General features: G+C 49.9%; 1 protein-coding gene across 1 annotated transcript in view; it reads left to right on the top strand.

Annotated features, from left to right (window-relative positions):
• The window catches only part of LOC144730360 (uncharacterized), an 86928-nt gene that overhangs the window by 35553 nt on the left and 32278 nt on the right, over positions 1–19097 (top strand). The window contains 9 exon segments of the mRNA XM_078611128.1: positions 6109–6289; positions 7015–7237; positions 7697–7823; positions 9919–10014; positions 10016–10039; positions 11016–11175; positions 12645–12757; positions 13317–13470; positions 13752–13994. Of these exon segments, the coding sequence (XP_078467254.1) occupies positions 6109–6289; positions 7015–7237; positions 7697–7823; positions 9919–10014; positions 10016–10039; positions 11016–11175; positions 12645–12757; positions 13317–13470; positions 13752–13994 (1321 nt within the window).

The following is a 19097-nucleotide window of genomic DNA, read 5'->3' as shown; positions in this document are numbered from 1 at the left end:
GGGATGCAAGACCTGCGCTTCGGCGCAACGAGGCCGATTGCTTCCGCTGCGGCCGTAGGGGCCATTACGCCAAAGATTGCTGGGCCCGCTTCCCGGGTCCGCCGCAGCAGGAGCCCACAACACCGGACAAGCCGACCAAGGAACCTCCGAAACAGGCATATCGGCACGCACCAGACACTCGGCAAGGCTTTACACCTCACCCACCACCTTTGTTGCGCGATCCTATTGTTGTTGTTAAAGAAAGGCCATCGACGGGGCCTTGTCAGTCAGTTACGCAGTGGCGCAAATTGGCACGGAGAGTTGTCGCGGCCGCTACGGGTTCGTCCACTGTACCGGGGTCCATACAAGGTGTGGACGTGCGCATTTTGGTCGACTCGGGAGCGTCTGCGACTATTATATCGGATGTCATTTTCCATCTGTTGGGCATTCCGCCGGGGGCTGTGCGTCCGGTTTATGGGTCTTGCGTCGCTGCGAACGGGGGTAGTATGGGTATCGTGGGCCAGGTGGATGCTAAGATATCTATAGGGGATGTGTCGGCTTCGGGCGTTGTGTTAATATCGAGATCTTTGGCGGTTCCTTGCTTACTAGGCACGGATTTTTTGGCTAAGATGCCCATTTTGATTAAAATCAATGAGAATTGTATTGAATTGCCGGGGGGCCGTCGAATCTCGTTTCTGCCGTCGCCCTGGGGGCGACCTGCTTCGGCCGTACAGGTGCAGGCGCTGTCCGTCGCATCTGTGGACATCCCACCTGGTTCACAGATGCTTATACCCTTGCGGTATCGGAAGCCCCTGCCCAATCGGCTAGGAGCATTAGGGGTCTTGTTGTCACCATCCGCCACGATAACAACGGGATTGGCGTTAGTTGGGGCACAGACCATCGTCCGGCCGGATCAATTACCGGTTTTACAGGTGCTTAATGCGGGGGTGGAAAACATCCGTGTTCCGGCCGGTACGGTTGTGGCACAAGCCACTACGGCGTTTGCGACGCACGATTGTCCGCATCGCCGGGGAGTGGTCGCTGGTGTTTCCGAGCCAAGGGGTTCGGATAATCGTTGGATCGCTACCTTATGTGACGAAAATTCTTCCCTGTCCGTGGGGCAACGTGATGCGCTGCGTAAATTGTTGCTGACGTATTCGGATGTGTTCAGCTCCGACGATTTGGATTTGGGACGCACATCGTTGCTTTCCCATCACATTGAGACGGGCGACGCTGCCCCTATTCGGTTAAATTCGCATCGGATGAGTCCAGCGGAGCGAGAACACGTTCGGGGGGCGGTGGAAGACATGTTGGCTGCGGACATTATATCGCCATCTAACAGCCCATGGGGCGCTCCTGTGGTCTTGGTTAAGAAAAAGGATGGCAACTTGCGATTTTGTGTCGATTTCCGGAAATTGAATAAGATATCGGTGGCAGATGCGTACCCCCTGCCGCGTATGGACGACTCCCTTGACGCATTGTCGGGGGCTAAGTTCTTTTCCACACTGGACCTCTCTTCGGGATTTTGGCAGCTTCCCCTTGACGAGTCCTCACGGGAGAAAACCGCATTCCGTACGCCGCAGGGGTTATTTCGATTCATCTGCCTCCCGATGGGATTGAATGCGGCCCCTGCTACGTTTCAAAGGTTGATGGAGCTCGTTTTGACGGGGTTGCAGTGGGAGACGTGTCTTATATATTTGGACGATATTATTGTGTTCAGCCGCACATTCGAGGAACATTTAACGCGGCTGGAGACAGTGTTCACGAGGATGCGCTCTGCCAATTTGAAATTCAAACCAAAGAAATGCCACCTACTGCAACGGTCCGTCCGTTATTTGGGGCACATTGTGAGTGCAGAGGGGGTGTCCACGGATCCGGAAAAGACGGCGTGCGTCCGGGATTGGCCGACTCCGGCCTCCGTGGGGGATGTTCGGCGGTTTTTGGGATTTGCCTCGTATTACCGAAGATTTGTGCCGGGGTTTGCGACGATTGCGAGGCCCTTGCATCTCCTTACGGGTAAAGGACGGAAATTTGTTTGGGGAGAGCCGGAAGAGGCGGCCTTTCGGAGTCTGCGTGATCTATTGGCTACGGCCCCGACATTGGATTATCCCGATTTTGATCGCCCTTTCATTCTTGATACGGACGCGAGTGACACAGGTATTGGGGCAGTATTATCACAGTCTAAAGGGGGCGTAGAGCGCGTCGTGGCGTATGGTAGCCGAGTCTTGTCGCCTGCGGAAACACGCTACTGTGTCACTCGTAGAGAACTTTTGGCGGTTGTTTTTTTCCTACGCCAATTTCGACCGTACCTTTACGGTCGTTCGTTTATTGTGCGTACGGATCATGCGGCCTTGCAATATGCACTCAAAATGGACCAGCCATCGGGACAGTGGGCACGTTGGTTGGACACGCTGCAGGAATTTTCCTTCCAAATTCAACATCGGAAAGGAGTGCGCCATGCGAACGCTGACGCACTTTCCAGATTACCAGGGCGCGCCCCTTGTAAATGTGCGTCGGGGACGCATAGGTGTTCGCCGATTCTAAACCCCCCTCAGCCGCTTACGTTGGCCGTCGAGAAGTCGGATACTCCGATGGAACCGGGACCGACTGACGGGGTTTTGAATCTGCCGCGGTCTGTCTGGATTCGGGAACAGATGATGGACGAGTCGTTGTTGTCCATGCGGAAGCGGTCTATGAGGGACAATGGGAGTCCGAGTTCGGCTGTGGGGCCGCGAACCGCTCTCCGAGATGGTCTGCTTATGTGGCAAGAAAGGTTCCAGGAAAGCTGGCGTGTGGTGGTACCAACGTCCTTGCGATTTGAGTTGATTAGAACTCTCCATTGTGACACGCTATTGCATTTAGGGGTGCAGAAGACTCTGTTGACGTTACAACGTCATTATTTTTGGCACGGCATGGCGACAGATGTCGTAGGGCACGTGCGCGCGTGCCCTGAATGCGCCCGGCGTAAGCCGCCTAAACATCCTTACGTGCCGCCTCTCCAGTCGATTCAGGTGTCTCGAGTCAATGAATTGGTGGCACTGGACATATTGGGACCCTTCCCACCATCGGCGAGGGGAAATAAATATTTGCTGGTAGGGGTTGAGTATCTCTCCCGTTGGCCGATGGCCTGGCCGTTGCCCAATCAGTCGGCCGCGGCCATCACCGACGCCTTTTTGTTTGGGTACATTATGGACAAGGGGGCGCCTGAGAGACTCCTCACGGACCAGGGCCGAAATTTCTCTTCTAAATTATTGGCTGAAGTGTGCGCAGGCCTTGGGACTAAGAAGATACGGACATCTCCATACCATCCGCAGACGGATGGTATGGTTGAGCGGCTGAACAGGACATTGTCTGCCATGCTTTGCCATACTGTGAGTGAACAGCAATCAGATTGGGATCTGCACATCCCCGGAGTGCTTTCGGCGTACAGGATGACGCCCCATGCGGCTACAGGGTATTCGCCGTTTTACCTTATGTATGGTCGGGAAAACGTGCCTCCGGTGGATGTGCAATTGGGTACTGGGGTGAAGGGACCTCGTAAACCACTCCCTGAATACATTCAGGACACGGTTCGCCGGGTTACGGAGGCGCGGGAAAACGCCCGCGTGGCTACGGCCAAAGCCCAGGCCCGGAACGAGCGGTATGCTCGGCGGTCTGAGGGGGAGTGCCCCTGGAAGGTGGGAGACCTGGCCTGGCTCCATTGCCCGCAGGTGCGGCCGGGGACCTTTCCTAAATTGCACAAACCTTGGCATGGTTCTGTGCGCCTCATTGAGGTTCCCAATCCACAGTCGGCGCGCGTTCAGATTGGTTCTCGCCGTTGGTTTGTTCATACGTCGCGGTTGAAACCATATGTTACTCCCCTACGTGATGCGTCATCTCCCAATGTTGCCTTGCGGGGTCTGTTGCTGCTGACTCTGACTCTTCCCCGCCTGCGTCCATTGATCTTGCTAGAGCGCCTGTCGTACCTGTTCCAGACAGGCCGACCGTGACACCGCGGGGCAGGAGTGGGCCTGTTCGGAGGGCGCCTGCCAGGGCTGCGGGACCTTCAAGCCCGGCGACCCTTCCGACCCCGATGCAGGCGCATTCGCGGAATACGACCAAGACTGATTCGTCAGGGACACGAGACGTCGGTGGACTTCCAATCGCAGCAGGGGAATTACCCCCTGTCATTTCTCGTGTTCCGTCGCGTCCCCGTTCTACAAGTGGGCCGCCGACCGTCCGGGACGGGCCGGCGACCCGCACTCGTTCCAAATCGCTTACGTTTCGTTGATTGTATGTTGTTATTGTTCTTGTTCTTGCCGTCGTATTTATCGCATGCTTTTGTACGTTCGTCGATGTTACTTGTGTTGTTGTTCTTGTTGTTATATTGCATGCTTAGTGTCCTTTAAGGGGGAAGGTCGGTTCACCGCATTACGCTTTGGTATTGTTCAGCCGAGGTCGGCTGGGTTTTTTCTATGGGGGAGGGTGGTGTAATGCGGGCGAAAGCGACCTTCCGGATGTGACGTCACGAGGAGGCGGAGCCAGGTGACGTGGGTGAAAGGTAGGGGGTCCTTAAGCGGGTAAACCGGAAAGAGAAGGCAGTCGGGGTGTGAATGGAAAGGTGTGGGGCCACGCGGGCGTACGAGCCGAGGGGGCACCGTCAGAAGCGGGAGCCAACCCTGGGAACAGTAGGGAGCTACTGGGAGGTGTAAAGCTGCAGATAGAGATAGGCAGTAAGGCTGTGTGTGAGGGGCAGCGGGGTGGCTGCCAAGAGTCGCAGGAGCGACGAGAAGGCGAGACAGCACGAGGCTGTCAGAGCTGCAGCAGGAACAGCCAAGGGAGCTGTGTGAGAGTACAGCAGCGGAGCTGCTGTGGGGCTGCAAGAGCGACAAGAACAGCAGCGGGGCTGCTGATGTGGACTGGAGTGACATCGTAACCAGCACAGAGAGAATAAGAGAGACAGCCGTGTGGGAACGCAGTACGGACCGAATAAAGGACACTGAGCCAGAGATCGTGGTCAAGTCTTTTATTACACATACACACACGCACACGTATGAGTGTGCTTTCATTACCTTCCCCAATCCGCACTGATCATCTGTGGTGAAGTATGGTCAAACAACCACCAACACTGATGTGGTGTGGGGGGAGGACTTCACCTCGCAGGGCATTGATGAAGGGCTGTCCTCGTTTTGATCATACTGTGAGCTAAAGAGGAAATCTGTCATCAATTTCTGAATACTATAGATTTTTTTTGTATATTCTTTGGCTCTTGCCAAGTGTATTCTGTCATGGACTTCCATCTCCCAGACCCTCTCATTTTAATGTTATGTAAAACAAAGTATCACACTTACCGAGCACAGGCTCAAGGGTCCAAAATGCCAAGCGGCGAGTAACACGTGGCACTGTTCATGGTGTTTATCGAAGGGAGTCGATATGTTTCTTGAATTAAGCAAGGTCATTCTTGTAAAAACGAGACAATGGGAGGGAATTGCACAGCGGAGCAGTGCAAGGGAAGAAGCAAAAAGGGAAGTGTTGTGACCAGTGTGGTGGTGGTTAAATAAGCACAGAGGAGATGAAACTAAGTCTTCAACATTGTTGGAGGAATCAGTGAATGAAGTTCACGTGAACCATAACCATGGCAGGAGCAATAGAATAGTGAGCGGGGGGTGACTGACCGCCCGTGAGCGAGTGACTGAAGAGTGAATCGGTGATAGATGGATCATCGATAAACCTGACAGCTTTACATATTCACCATGGAAATGTTAGATGACTTTTTCCTGCTTTGAGATGTTCCTTGAATTTCTGTTATCGTTATCGTGGCCTCGCATGCGCATTTCATTTGGGCGCCGTTGTGGCGAGATGTTAACTACCTCGACTCGTATGCAGGAGGTCATGGGGTTCAATCCCGACCCTATGCTCGCTGTTTCTTTGTTGTTTGCATGTTCTCCCTATGGTCGTGTGGATTTTTCTCTGGGTTCTCCGGTTTTTCCCTCCACATTTATAAACATGCGTCTCGAGTATTTGCCTGCTATACATTTCCACGTGATAATTCACTTCGTTGAGTTGTCATTTATGGTCACGTTGCTTCTGACAAAAAGAGCAATGTAGCTTAGTGGGCCTTTACCTGGTGAAATTGTTCTTAAATTTCAGAACGCAGACGACAACAGCTATCCGAGCGGGCCAGATGCGCAGCCACCGAGCCTCCTCTTCGTGGTGGAGAACGACCGCGTGACGCTGCTTAACAACGAGGTGGGCTTCAGCGAGCGCAACGTGCGCTACATCTGCGACATTGGCAAGAGCACCAAGGGCAAGCACAAGTACGGCTATATCGGTGAGTCCCCCCCCCCCCCCTCCCTCCGGTGTCAATGGCGCCAGGTCGTGCCGACGTTAACGGTGCCATCGCCCTCTCGATTGCTTACGCTGTCGCGCGCTTGGAATTCCGCGCGGCATGAGAATACGTTGATTGTGATTTCTTTAGTGGGGAGCGGCAGTGCGTTGGTCTGCATGCACATCGCTCCGGCCCCCGAACACCTGAGTCCAATTCCTGCTCGCGGCCAACATCGGCGATGTATTTCTGAGCTGCTCTTGTGCCCTCCCATAGGTTTGCTCGGCCTTAAATGCGTACCTGGTCCAGTGTGTAAATATCAGCGCTCGGGAGATAAAGGCAGCCTGACGTGCTGTTGGCTACCCGCCTCTTCGTGTGCCATGCCGACCTTAATAGGAGCTTGCTAACAAACATTTGCTCCAAAAGTCAACAGACTATATGGAGTATCTTTGTTTTTTTCTTTCTACAAATTATGACAATGAGGTGGTACAGTGGTACATTGGTGAGCATGCTTGCTGCTTTCTGAACCTAGCAACCCACTTTTGATTCCAAACCGGGGATAACTAATGTCAGTGGTGAGCGATGTCAGAGTCCATCCTGACACGTACACAGCCGTCACGCGTGCGAATGCAATCACCGTTGACTGTCTAGACCGTTCCTCTCCCATCCGCCTGCCCTCTGACCCATTCAGCTGTCGTGTGCACTCTTCTTCCACACCGCCGCGAGTACAGGGCAGAAGGGCATAGGATTCAAGTCGGTGTTCAAGGTCACGGACAGGCCCGAGATCCACTCCAACGGCTTCCACCTTCGCTTCGACCGGCGCAGCGGCCCCATGGGCCTCATCCTGCCGCACTGGGTGGACGAAGGGCGGGCCGAGGTGGGAGAGGGTGAGGAGGAGGTGGTAGGCGGCCGGCGGCCTCTGGACCTCACTGGAGTGCCTGGCGAGGAGGACAGGTGGGTGGCTGCTGGCGCTGTGGGCACGGGGAATAAAAGGGTGATGTGACATGCTTCCCTAACGTTTGCAAAGTACCCTGGGGAAGTTTTGTAGCAACCGTCCCTGGCGACAAGGTTTGTTGACCTCTGCACGCCTTGCGGATTGTGGGGGTCATTTTTACCATACTTCACCACGCTAGTCAGTGCGGGTTTGTGAAGGCAGGGAGCATGCACGGGATGGGGGGGGGAGCATAGAGGTACAGTACAACTATGGATTTTTCTACACTGCCCTCTACTGTCCATAACCTCTGCAGCCATAACCACCTGTTTTATGGATGGGCGGGTGACCCATCCAAGTATTATCCAGGCTCAACCCTGCTTTAGCATCCGAGATTGGGCGCATCCTGGGTGCGTTGGTCATAGGCGACAGTTGATTTGCTGGGAGAGCCACGCGTGACCACGAGCATTGCGCCTCCGCAGTTGGATGACCCGCATCGTTCTGCCTCTCAAGTCGGAAAGCCACCAGACAAGGAACCTGTTCCGTGACGTGCACCCGTCCCTGCTGCTCTTCCTGCACCGGCTGCGGGTCATCACCATAGTCAACAAGGTGACGCCGCACGATTGCCACGACGCAGCAGGCCATCCGCAGCACCGGGACCGGGCCCCTTGATGCTTTGTTATCCTCTCGCTCAACCACCCAGATCCGATTCACCCACCCCAACCACCGCTGGCCAGGTTAACTATTACCTGCCGCTCGCGACTCGCTTCTGGGTGTCTCTCTCACGCATTGTTAGAGGACGCGTCTTGTCTGGCACACACACACACACACCAACTGAATGCACACCATCCCATTCCTCCGCACCTCACAAACACAAGCCATCTCCACATATAAACTAAACTAAAGAATTGTTTTTATTTTACCAGGTAAGGCCTAATGAGCTATGTAGCTCTTTTTCAGAAGCGACTGGCCACAAATGATAGCTCAACAAAGTGGCTTATCACGTGGAAATTTATAGCAGTCAAATACTCTAAACGCTTGTTTATAAATGTGGAGGGAAGAACCGGTAGACGCGTAGAAAAATCCATGCGACCACGCTGAGAACATGCAATCTCCAAATATAAACCACGTACCCACACCACCATGCCAGGACAGATAGCCCACTCGGCCAGTCAAAGGGCGTCAACAATCAGAGCCCGCAATGCACAGGTTGAGTTGAATGATCGCTTGTCTGTTGCGTTTAAATTGTGCCAAGTATCCGCTTGTTTGCTGGTTCATGAATCGTCGTGTTGGTATAATGTCAACAGTTTAAACAATAACCCATCAACACTCGACGGAGCCAATCAAATCAAGTTGTCATATAGGCAAAAATTTGCCAATTCACTTAGTTTTTTAGCTAATTGGAGGAATGTTAAAAAGTAAGTACAATTTGACTCTTCACATTCCAGCCTTGTAGCCCTATTATACAGGCGGTTTTTAAAGTAAAATTACATACGTTTAAAAAATAATATAACACGCAAATCCTCTCAAAGGGTTTGCTGTCGCTGTAGTGTATTAGTTTACACAATGGTGCAAGGTTCTCAACTCCCCCCCCCGCGCCCCTCTGTGCACCCAGCAGCGTGAATGGGTCCACCGCATATAGTCGATCGGCAGGTTGCGTGCGGTGGGATAAAACGCTCCGACTCCTTCAAAACATCTGGCCAGCGTGGACGAGTCGGCCAAATACCCGCTAGAGGGGCTCTCTAGAGAAGTGGTTCTCAACCGCGGGGGTACGCAGATCCTTAGGGGTTCGTGGCAATTGTCTCGGGGGGGGGGGGGGGGGTACGTGAGGTAATTTATAATTGTGTGAAATTATATCATACATTAGAGTTATTGGTGAATAATCATGTATGAATCTGCCAATATAAAATAACTACGATAATATTTCAATCCATATCGTAACCTTAATCGATATAAAAATTATTTCTAAACTCATTGATCGTAAACAATGCGGGTTTCCAAGAGTAACCAGCGAGCGCGAACAAAAGACGTTACACGTGCAGAGCATCCGTTGATTCGATTTTTACAAGCTTTTTTTTTTAACTCACTCTGTCTGTTGTTGTATCCTCAAATCTTGTAACTCAATTTTAATCCACTTCCCAATGTGGTATCGACTGAAAACTTGGTATACTTACGTCATTCTGATGACAATACTATATTCTATCATAACAAAGAAAAATTATATATTTTAAAACGTTCTTTTTATTACGTTATGTTTCGGCTTGGGTCTAATTGTCCATGCTCAACTGACGTTGGCTGTAAATGACCACGGCCCCTTACGTTATGGCAAGCTTCGGGGCCACTTCCTGGAGTCGTGGAGTTCTGCCATTACGAGTACATTTCATGAAAGCGTGTTTAAATTTTTTTTTATATTATTTTAATTCTCTTGCAGTTACTAGCTAGTTAGGATACCTCACAAAATGGACAATTGGTTTCTCAGAGCCATGTTGGGCCAGGCAAGGGCACGTACGGTTGTAACAAAATTCAACAAGTGGGGTCCAGTCTCCAAAAAAGTTTGGAAAACCACCGCTCTAGATTATCCCTCAAACCGCCAACAGTGGAGCGACCAAGCGATTGCGTGGCCGCGCCTTCTCCCTATGTATTTATTTGTGTAAAGTACACGTGGCCCGTCGTTGCTTCGCCGCCGTGTGCTCGCGCGCTGCAGGTGGATGGCAGCGTGCAGTTCATGCAGCAGAGGGAGCTCGGGGACGGCGTGGTGGAGATCGAGCACTCGACGGGCTGCGACAGATGGCTGCTCGTCAAAAAAAACGCTCAACGCCGCCAAGGTGCCGTCTACGCTCCCCGCTCGCGTGCTCCGCGCCAATGTGCATGTCTATATCGATGTTGAACTTCTTTCGCGCTACTTTTTGGTTCTTTCGGTAAAGTCGCGTAGAAAGAAAATAAATTAAATAATGGAATGCGACGTTTCAATTGCAACATGAGCAATCATCATCAGGTACGAATGAATGAGAAAACAAACCTATTGAACTTAGAAATACAATGCAATACAACACAGAGAGTCGGCTAACATAACAGTCAACACCATACCTGGTTGATTACGTTCTTCCAAAGATTGCTAAATTTGAGAGAGAGACAAAACACAGAACAGGAGACACATAGACAGACACATAAGCAGAGAGAGACAACACAGAGACACACAGAGAGAGACACACAACATAGGCATACAGAGAAACAACGCCTATGTGTCGAGGCCTTAAATAGAGAGAGGGGGGCAGAGAGAGAGGGGGGGGTGGAGAAATTAACATGTCAATGAGAGATTTGGAGCTTTCGTGACTGCAGGAATTACTAAAGAGACAACACAGAGACACACAGAGAGAGAGAAAACAAACTTAATAAAGCAAAATAGTAAAATTTGGAAATGTAATGTTCTTTCGCGCTGTATGTCGCCTACCATGCTAATCAGGGGTGTGGAGGAAGGACAACAAGCAAGCTCTGGTCGCGGCGCAAGACCTACAATTACACCGGCACTCTGTTACCTTGGCGAATTCTGACGAAATGCTTTTGTGCACTGGCGTGTGTCAGTCATTGCGCCGTGCTGGCCTTCTTAGGCGCTCGCTAACAGCACTTGTGTAAAATATCAGCGTGGAGGAGACAAAGGTGGCCAAGAATGGTGCCGGCCTCCCTCCACCTCATGTGCCACGGCGGCTTTTAATAAGTGCTCACGAACAGCACTTGCCCCAACAGTCGGTTATAGGCTATACGAGTAATCCTTTGCCTTTGTTGCCACGTGTGCTCCGTCAGATGAAGGAGAACGTGGAAGCCACGGAGCTGGCGTTGGCGTTCCCTCTGGAGCAGGCGGAGCCGGGCGAGCGCTCGGGGGGATTGCCATCACTCCTGGACAAGCAGCCCGTGTTCGCCTTCCTGCCGCTGCGCAGCTATGGTTTCCGCTTCATCATTCAGGGTGCGTTTCCCGGCTACGCTCGCCCTGCATCCACCTCGCCAAAAAGAAGATGGACAAACACATTCGTAACGCCTCCTCCTTTTTCATCCGAACCATTTCATCATTCGCTTCCTCTCACCTCCTGTTCACTTGCTCCTCCATTCACATGCTGATGCTTGAAGCCAATGCTTAAAAAAAAACCTGTAATCGAATTCCAGGGCTCTGGGTTTGTAGAGCAGTCAACTTCCCACTGCACTGACACTCCGGCATTATGCACACGTACGCTGCAGCACACCAACAAGATCAGCCCACACGGGATGTTGGTGGTTGTGAGCGTTCTTGCTTCATCAAATCTCAGTTGGCCTCTACGTGATTCTGCTATTTTGTTTTTATTCAAATTTAGAGGTGAGATGTGGTTGAAATCGGTCGCTTTGAACGTGTTGGTCTCTTCGGGAAGCCAGCCTACGTGTGCCTCCTTACATAAAAGTGGCGAGGCTTAAAATCCCAGCAATTGTTGACCCAATTTTTGGATTAAAGCTATGCAAGCTTTTAATGAAGAATTTAAAAATAGGTAAAAAAACAAGCTTTTAAATGCACACACTTTTATTTTCACTTAGAATTTGAAAATACATTATTTTGATCCCAGAATTAATCAGATTTGATGTCTTCAATAAAAAATGGGTGGCTTCCTTTCGAATTGTCACATGAGATGAGTCTGTCTGTAAATATTTCAGCTCGTTAGGCATGGTAAGAACGAAGATATTAAGCGTCAAAGATTCCAAAGAATATAAACAACACGGCAAGTTCAATAAAAGTGTGTAAAAAAATTGCACGCCTCCATGAATTATGTAACCTTTTTCAATCTGCGCTTGAAATATTTCATGAGCAAGAGGGAACGATGCGTTGCGGGCCATCGTTCGACATGTGGACGCAGTGGGTTGACATCGCGCATAAACGGCGTCATCCTTGGACCGCTGGTGTCGGATCCGTTTCGGGCAACCCTTTCATCAATGCAGCCCATTTACCCTCGGACAACACAACTTTACATGAGCAATGAATTGACATTCAATCATCTTTACGAGACAGTCTGTGTGCCCCCAGTACAGGCACAAAGAGGTACGTGCAGAACTAATGCATTAATGCTTTCAACATAAGTTGGAGAGAGTTGAGCCTTTCCAGGAATTCGGCAATGCTTTCCCACTTGTGACTGCTCCCGATATGACTTGAGAGAATATAGGTTTTGCTTGCAGGCCACACACACGAATGATGTGTTTGGTATTATCTCATGGAAAATAAAATAAATTGCACAAGGGCCAGGGTCATGCCCCATTTATTCTGAACGTTTGAACCAAACTGACCCAAGTTCACACACGAGAGCAGAGAGGTTGGCTGCAGGGTGATGTACGCGAAGAACGCGTCGCTGTGAAAGAGTTACAAGGTTCCCCTTCGTACCTTCTTACTCTCCCTCCCACCCCCCTCCTTCCGGTCAGGTGATTTTGAAGTGCCGTCATCACGCGAGGACGTGGACCGAGACAGCGCGTGGAACCAGTGGCTGCGCTCCGAGATCCCGGGGCTTTTCCTGCAGGCCCTGCACGCGTTTACCGTGAGTCGGCGCAGATGTGGCCTCGCGACTGGGGCAGCCACCTGTCCGCGTTTGACTCCCGGACAGTGTTCGGGTGGAAGCAGGAATTGATTTGGGCCGAGATCTCGTACCCCCGGATATGGCTGTGGTTGAATTTTATCACTGTGAACTGCACAGTTTTAACAATAGACTTGGGCTCGGTGAGAAATGTGCCTGGGTTTGCTCTGTCGTATAAATGGTGGCAGCTGTACTTGGGGCATGGGCACGTTTATTCGCGCTCCGACTCCATTTACACCGATAGTCACGTGCTCGTCTCGTGTGGGGAGCGGTGGTATAGTGGTTAGCACGCGCTGCGCTACGAAGCTGTCGACCTGAGTTCGATTTCACTCATGGCCAACACCGTTGACGATTATCTGAACCGGTTCTGGTCCTCCCCTAGGTCGATTTGGCCTCGTATAAGTACCTGGTGCGGTGTGTAAACATCCCCTCGTGCTGTCGGCCTTCAAAAGTGCTCGCTAACAGCACTTGCTCCAACAGTCTGTTATGTCTATATCGGGTATCTTTGTCTTTGTGTTTGCAGCACCACTCGAGCCTGGACATACTGGAGGGCCTGTCTCAGCTGCTGCGCTTTGTGCCGCTTCCCGACGAGATCCTAGATTTCTTCCGTCCCGTTGTGAAGCAGATCCTCCAGCAGCTCAAGGCTACGCCCTGCCTGCCCATCCAGGGGCCGTCTGGTAACCTTCACCTCTGCAGCCCTTCCGTTACCGCGAGGTCACAAAGCTGTCCGGTGCTCCGATGTGTCGCATCGTTTCATTCCATCATCTGCTGGGAGTTTCTTCAACAGCTGAAGACCTCGGCACGTGCAGCGAAATGTCAAACATCGTGCTGAACAACACGGGGTGCAACCCGAAAATGCGTCTAACCGTAACAATGTTTAACCCCATTAGTGGGTCTGACTAATCGCCTTGGCCCCAACCTCACCCCCCAACCCCTCCGCGCGCGTTCACTCTCCCAGGCGAGCCGCTGGAGTTCCGCCCTCCATCGGAGACGACGGTGGCACGGGACGAGCTGGTTCGCGAGGTCGTGTCGCCCGCGCTGCTGGCGCAGCACCTCGGCCTGGCGTACCTTCACCCGGCGGTGGCGCGCGGCGCCCTGAGCCCCGCGCTCGCGCGCGAGCTGGGCGTACACACGCTGAGCGCGGACGACGTGCTCGCCGTGGCGCGCGCCATCCTGCGGGAAGCGGACGCTGCCAGGAAGGGTGAGTACGGCATCGGCGGTCTCTGTACACTGAACTTCTTTCGCACCGTACATAGCCAACCGTGATAATTGGAGGTGCGGAGAGAAGGACAACAAACTAAATCTTCTTGGTTCTTTCGGTAAAGTCACGTAGAAGGGAAGTAATAAAATAATAAAAATAAAACATAATAAAACAATTCTCACGACGTTTCGGCCACAACGCAAGCAGCCATCCTCAGGCGAAGAATGAAACACCCCAAGCTTGGAGCGTATATTTAAGCTGGGTTAGAGGGGGGGGAGGTGGGAAGAAGAGCGCCTAAACAAAATAATTTGCATATCAAGAGGAATTCAGCATATGGAAAATGCGTAGGAGGTGGGCGGGGGGGGTTCCAAATCAATACTATGCCCGTGCATTATTCAGGATTAGCAGCATCAAAGGGGGGGGGGGGAAGGGGGGGAGCATTAACAAAGGAAAGGAATGTTAATAGTATGTAGCTGTAGTTACTAAACAACCACGTAAAAAACTACAGTATAAACTGCATGACAAACTAAAGTATAAACTACATAGCATCATCAGTAAACTTACTATACTCTACAATAAGCTGAGTTACTAACAGTAAGTAATACATGAAAAATTCTACGTTGTAAAAAATTATATAATATGCTTCCATCTAAACTTTATTCTCTTACATCACACGCGTCTATACCGTACTATATACTTCCATAGGCAAAACCAACATTAAATTACATACTGTATTGCTATAAACCACCCTATACCTTATACATTTTTAATATAACACTATGTATTATTCTACCCACCCTAATGTGTATCAAAATGGTTTATTACGTCCTTCCAGTGATTGCTAAGCCAGAATCCATCTTCTCGGTTAAAATTGTCTCTGTGTTTGTAAATGTGGATCGCCTCATGTACGAATCTCTCATGATAGCCCGATGGCTTGCAGAGAACCTCTGTCTTGGAGAAGTCAATGTCATGTGAGCCCACTGAGTTGTAACAGTGATCTGCCACGGCTGAGGTGTTTGTCCTACAGTGTTTCAGGTCAGCTTTATGTTCACGGATGCGGTCCGAGACATGTCGTTTGGTTTCCCCAATGTAACTGCTACCACAGAGGCAACTTAGTTTGTAGACACCAGGGTACTGTATGTCTGGAACCACATCTTTTACAGACGGTACCAGATCACGGATTTTATGTACTGTGTTGAATCGGACCTGGATCTTGTGTTTAATCAGGATTTTGGAGATCTTTTTTGTGACCCCAGCAATGTAGGGTAAGGTGATGGTCTTGAAAGGCTCCTCAACAGGATCTTTCTTGGTGGTTGGAGTGATGGCTTTGCGGATTGTGTAGTCGGAGTAACCATTAGCCTTAAGAGCTTGGCGTACGTGTTTGAGTTCACTGGAAATGTGTTCATGGTCGGAGATGCATTGGGCTCTATGATATAGAGTCTTGATGAGAGAATTCTTCTGGGATGGATGGTGGTGGGAATCCGGTTTTAGATAAGCATCCGTGTGGGTGGCTTTCCTGTAGACAGAGTGGCTCATTGAACCATCAGGTCTCCTTTTGATTAGGACATCCAAAAAGGGTAGCTTGCCATCATTTTCGACTTCCATGGTGAATCTGATGGCTGGGTGTATGGAATTGATATGGTCGAGAAATTGGTCTAGAGCAGGCCGGCCATGTGGCCAGATGACAAAAGTGTCGTCTACGTACCTCTTCCATAAGGTCGGGCGTAGAGTCGCAGTCTGGATGGCGTCCGTCTCAAATTTCTCCATGAAGATGTTGGCTACAACCGGAGATAAGGGGGAGCCCATTGGGGTGCCCTCAATTTGCTTGTAGAAGGTTCCATTCCAGGTGAAGTATGTATTGGTTAAGCAGTGTCTCACCAGGGGGGGTACCCCAGCATTCAGTCCTTGATGAACCAAGTCTTCAATGATTGCGATGGTGTCAGGCACAGGCACCTTGGTGAACAAGGAAACCACATCAAAACTGACAAGCAGGTCGTCTGGGGACAGGGCAATCCCCTTGATTGTTGATACCAGGTCAGTAGAGTTTAGTACTGCAGAGGTGGTTTTTCCAGTGAAAGGCCGTAGGATTTCGGACAAAAAACGAGCCAGTTTGTAAGTCGGGGAGTTGATAGTAGAGACAATGGGACGAAGAGGTGTATCTTCTTTATGTATCTTTGGCAAGCCGTACAATCTTGGTGGCCTGGCTGCAGAAGGTTTCAACGAGAACTGTTTGGTCTGATCAATTAATGCGGTTGAAGCAGAAATGATGTTGTTGGTTTTGGAGACGAGGCTGTTGGTGGGGTCTCTTTTTATTTTTGTATAGCTGCCATCGGTGAGTAGTTCTTGAATTTTGTTGTTGTATTCTATTTTGTCCATGATGACAGTGGCATTGCCTTTGTCGGCTGAGAGGATGACAATGTCATCCCTCTTTTTTAATTGAGCTAATTCAAAACGCTCATCTTTGCTGATGTTGCTAGCTGGCATCTTAGCGTTTTTGAGGGTTACAGAGATTTCCGATCTTGCTACGTCTGCAGCGATGTGACTCAAGCCCTTGAGAGCTACATCTACTCGAGCAATTATATCATTAACTGGTATGTGTCTAGGTGTGACTGCAAAGTGTAGTCCTTTAGCTAAAACGGATTTCAAACCTTCAGAAATAGGACTGTTACTGCGATTAATTACGACTTTGTTAACATCTAGCTTTTCAATGTGTGGGTCCGGTTTCTTGTTTGAGAGGCGGTTGAATTTGGAAATCAAGTTGTCCTTACATTTAGTCGACATAGCGGCAGCTGAAGAGGCAGTCATTTTTTCCACATGTTCCCAATCCGATGTGGACATTGTTGCACTCAAGGATAAGTGTGATTTGTAGAGTGTCTTGTCTAACTGATCTAGTTCGGTGCGCGTAAGTCTGATTTTCTCTGAGATAAGAGCTAAGCTAGTTCTAGACAGAATTCGTTTCGCATTAGAAGAAGTTACAGCAGCAGATGTTAGTGTAAATGCGTTCGGTATTACCTTAGAGTCGCGGCATCTCTTCAGAAAGGTGAGAGACTCGATTAGCTGAGCCTTCTTGTCCCGGAGCTTGTTGAAGGATCTCAAAGTTATGTGGAAACCCTCCCCGTAGAGGCGGTTAAATTTCGATTTAAAGCTTTCGTGACTGCAGGGATTCATCTTCTTGGTTCTTTCGGTAAAGTCACGTAGAAGGGAAGTAATAAAATAATAAAAATAAAACATAATAAAACAATTCTCACGACGTTTCGGCCACAACGCAAGCAGCCATCCTCAGGCGAAGAATGAAACACCCCAAGCTTGGAGCGTATATTTAAGCTGGGTTAGAGGGGGGGAGGTGGGAAGAAGAGCGCCTAAACAAAATAATTTGCATATCAAGAGGAATTCAGCATATGGAAAATGCGTAGGAGGTGGGCGGGGGGGGTTCCAAATCAATACTATGCCCGTGCATTATTCAGGATTAACAGTTCTCGTTGAAACCTTCTGCAGCCAGGCCACCAAGATTGTACGGCTTGCCAAAGATACATAAAGAAGATACACCTCTTCGTCCCATTGTCTCTACTATCAACTCCCCGACTTACAAACTGGCTCGTTTTTTGTCCGAAATCCTACGGCCTTTCACTGGAAAAACCACCTCTGCAGTACTAAACTCTACTGACCTGGTATCAACAATCAAGGGGATTGCCCTGTCCCCAGACGACCTGCTTGTCAGTTTTGATGTGGTTTCCTTGTTCACCAAGGTGCCTGTGCCTGACACCATCGCAATCATTGAAGACTTGGTTCATCAAGGACTGAATGCTGGGGTACCCCCCCTGGTGAGACACTGCTTAACCAATACATACTTCACCTGGAATGGAACCTTCTACAAGCAAATTGAGGGCACCCCAATGGGCTCCCCCTTATCTCCGGTTGTAGCCAACATCTTCATGGAGAAATTTGAGACGGACGCCATCCAGACTGCGACTCTACGCCCGACCTTATGGAAGAGGTACGTAGACGACACTTTTGTCATCTGGCCACATGGCCGGCCTGCTCTAGACCAATTTCTCGACCATATCAATTCCATACACCCAGCCATCAGATTCACCATGGAAGTCGAAAATGATGGCAAGCTACCCTTTTTGGATGTCCTAATCAAAAGGAGACCTGATGGTTCAATGAGCCACTCTGTCTACAGGAAAGCCACCCACACGGATGCTTATCTAAAACCGGATTCCCACCACCATCCATCCCAGAAGAATTCTCTCATCAAGACTCTATATCATAGAGCCCAATGCATCTCCGACCATGAACACATTTCCAGTGAACTCAAACACGTACGCCAAGCTCTTAAGGCTAATGGTTACTCCGACTACACAATCCGCAAAGCCATCACTCCAACCACCAAGAAAGATCCTGTTGAGGAGCCTTTCAAGACCATCACCTTACCCTACATTGCTGGGGTCACAAAAAAGATCTCCAAAATCCTGATTAAACACAAGATCCAGGTCCGATTCAACACAGTACATAAAATCCGTGATCTGGTACCGTCTGTAAAAGATGTGGTTCCAGACATACAGTACCCTGGTGTCTACAAACTAAGTTGCCTCTGTGGTAGCAGTTACATTGGGGAAACCAAACGACATGTCTCGGACCGCATCCGTGAACATAAAGCTGACCTGAAACACTGTAGGACAAACACCTCAGCCGTGGCAGATCACTGTTACAACTCAGTGGGCTCACATGACATTGACTTCTCCAAGACAGAGGTTCTCTGCAAGCCATCGGGCTATCATGAGAGATTCGTACATGAGGCGATCCACATTTACAAACACAGAGACAATTTTAACCGAGAAGATGGATTCTGGCTTAGCAATCACTGGAAGGACGTAATAAACCATTTTGATACACATTAGGGTGGGTAGAATAATACATAGTGTTATATTAAAAATGTATAAGGTATAGGGTGGTTTATAGCAATACAGTATGTAATTTAATGTTGGTTTTGCCTATGGAAGTATATAGTACGGTATAGACGCGTGTGATGTAAGAGAATAAAGTTTAGATGGAAGCATATTATATAATTTTTTACAACGTAGAATTTTTCATGTATTACTT

This window comes from Lampetra planeri, chromosome 35 (assembly GCF_965212315.1).
Source record: "Lampetra planeri chromosome 35, kcLamPlan1.2.h2, whole genome shotgun sequence".
Taxonomy (NCBI): Eukaryota; Metazoa; Chordata; class Hyperoartia; order Petromyzontiformes; family Petromyzontidae; genus Lampetra; species Lampetra planeri.
The sequence above is the reverse complement of the archived record's forward strand: the minus strand, read 5'-3'. Positions and strand labels throughout refer to the sequence as shown.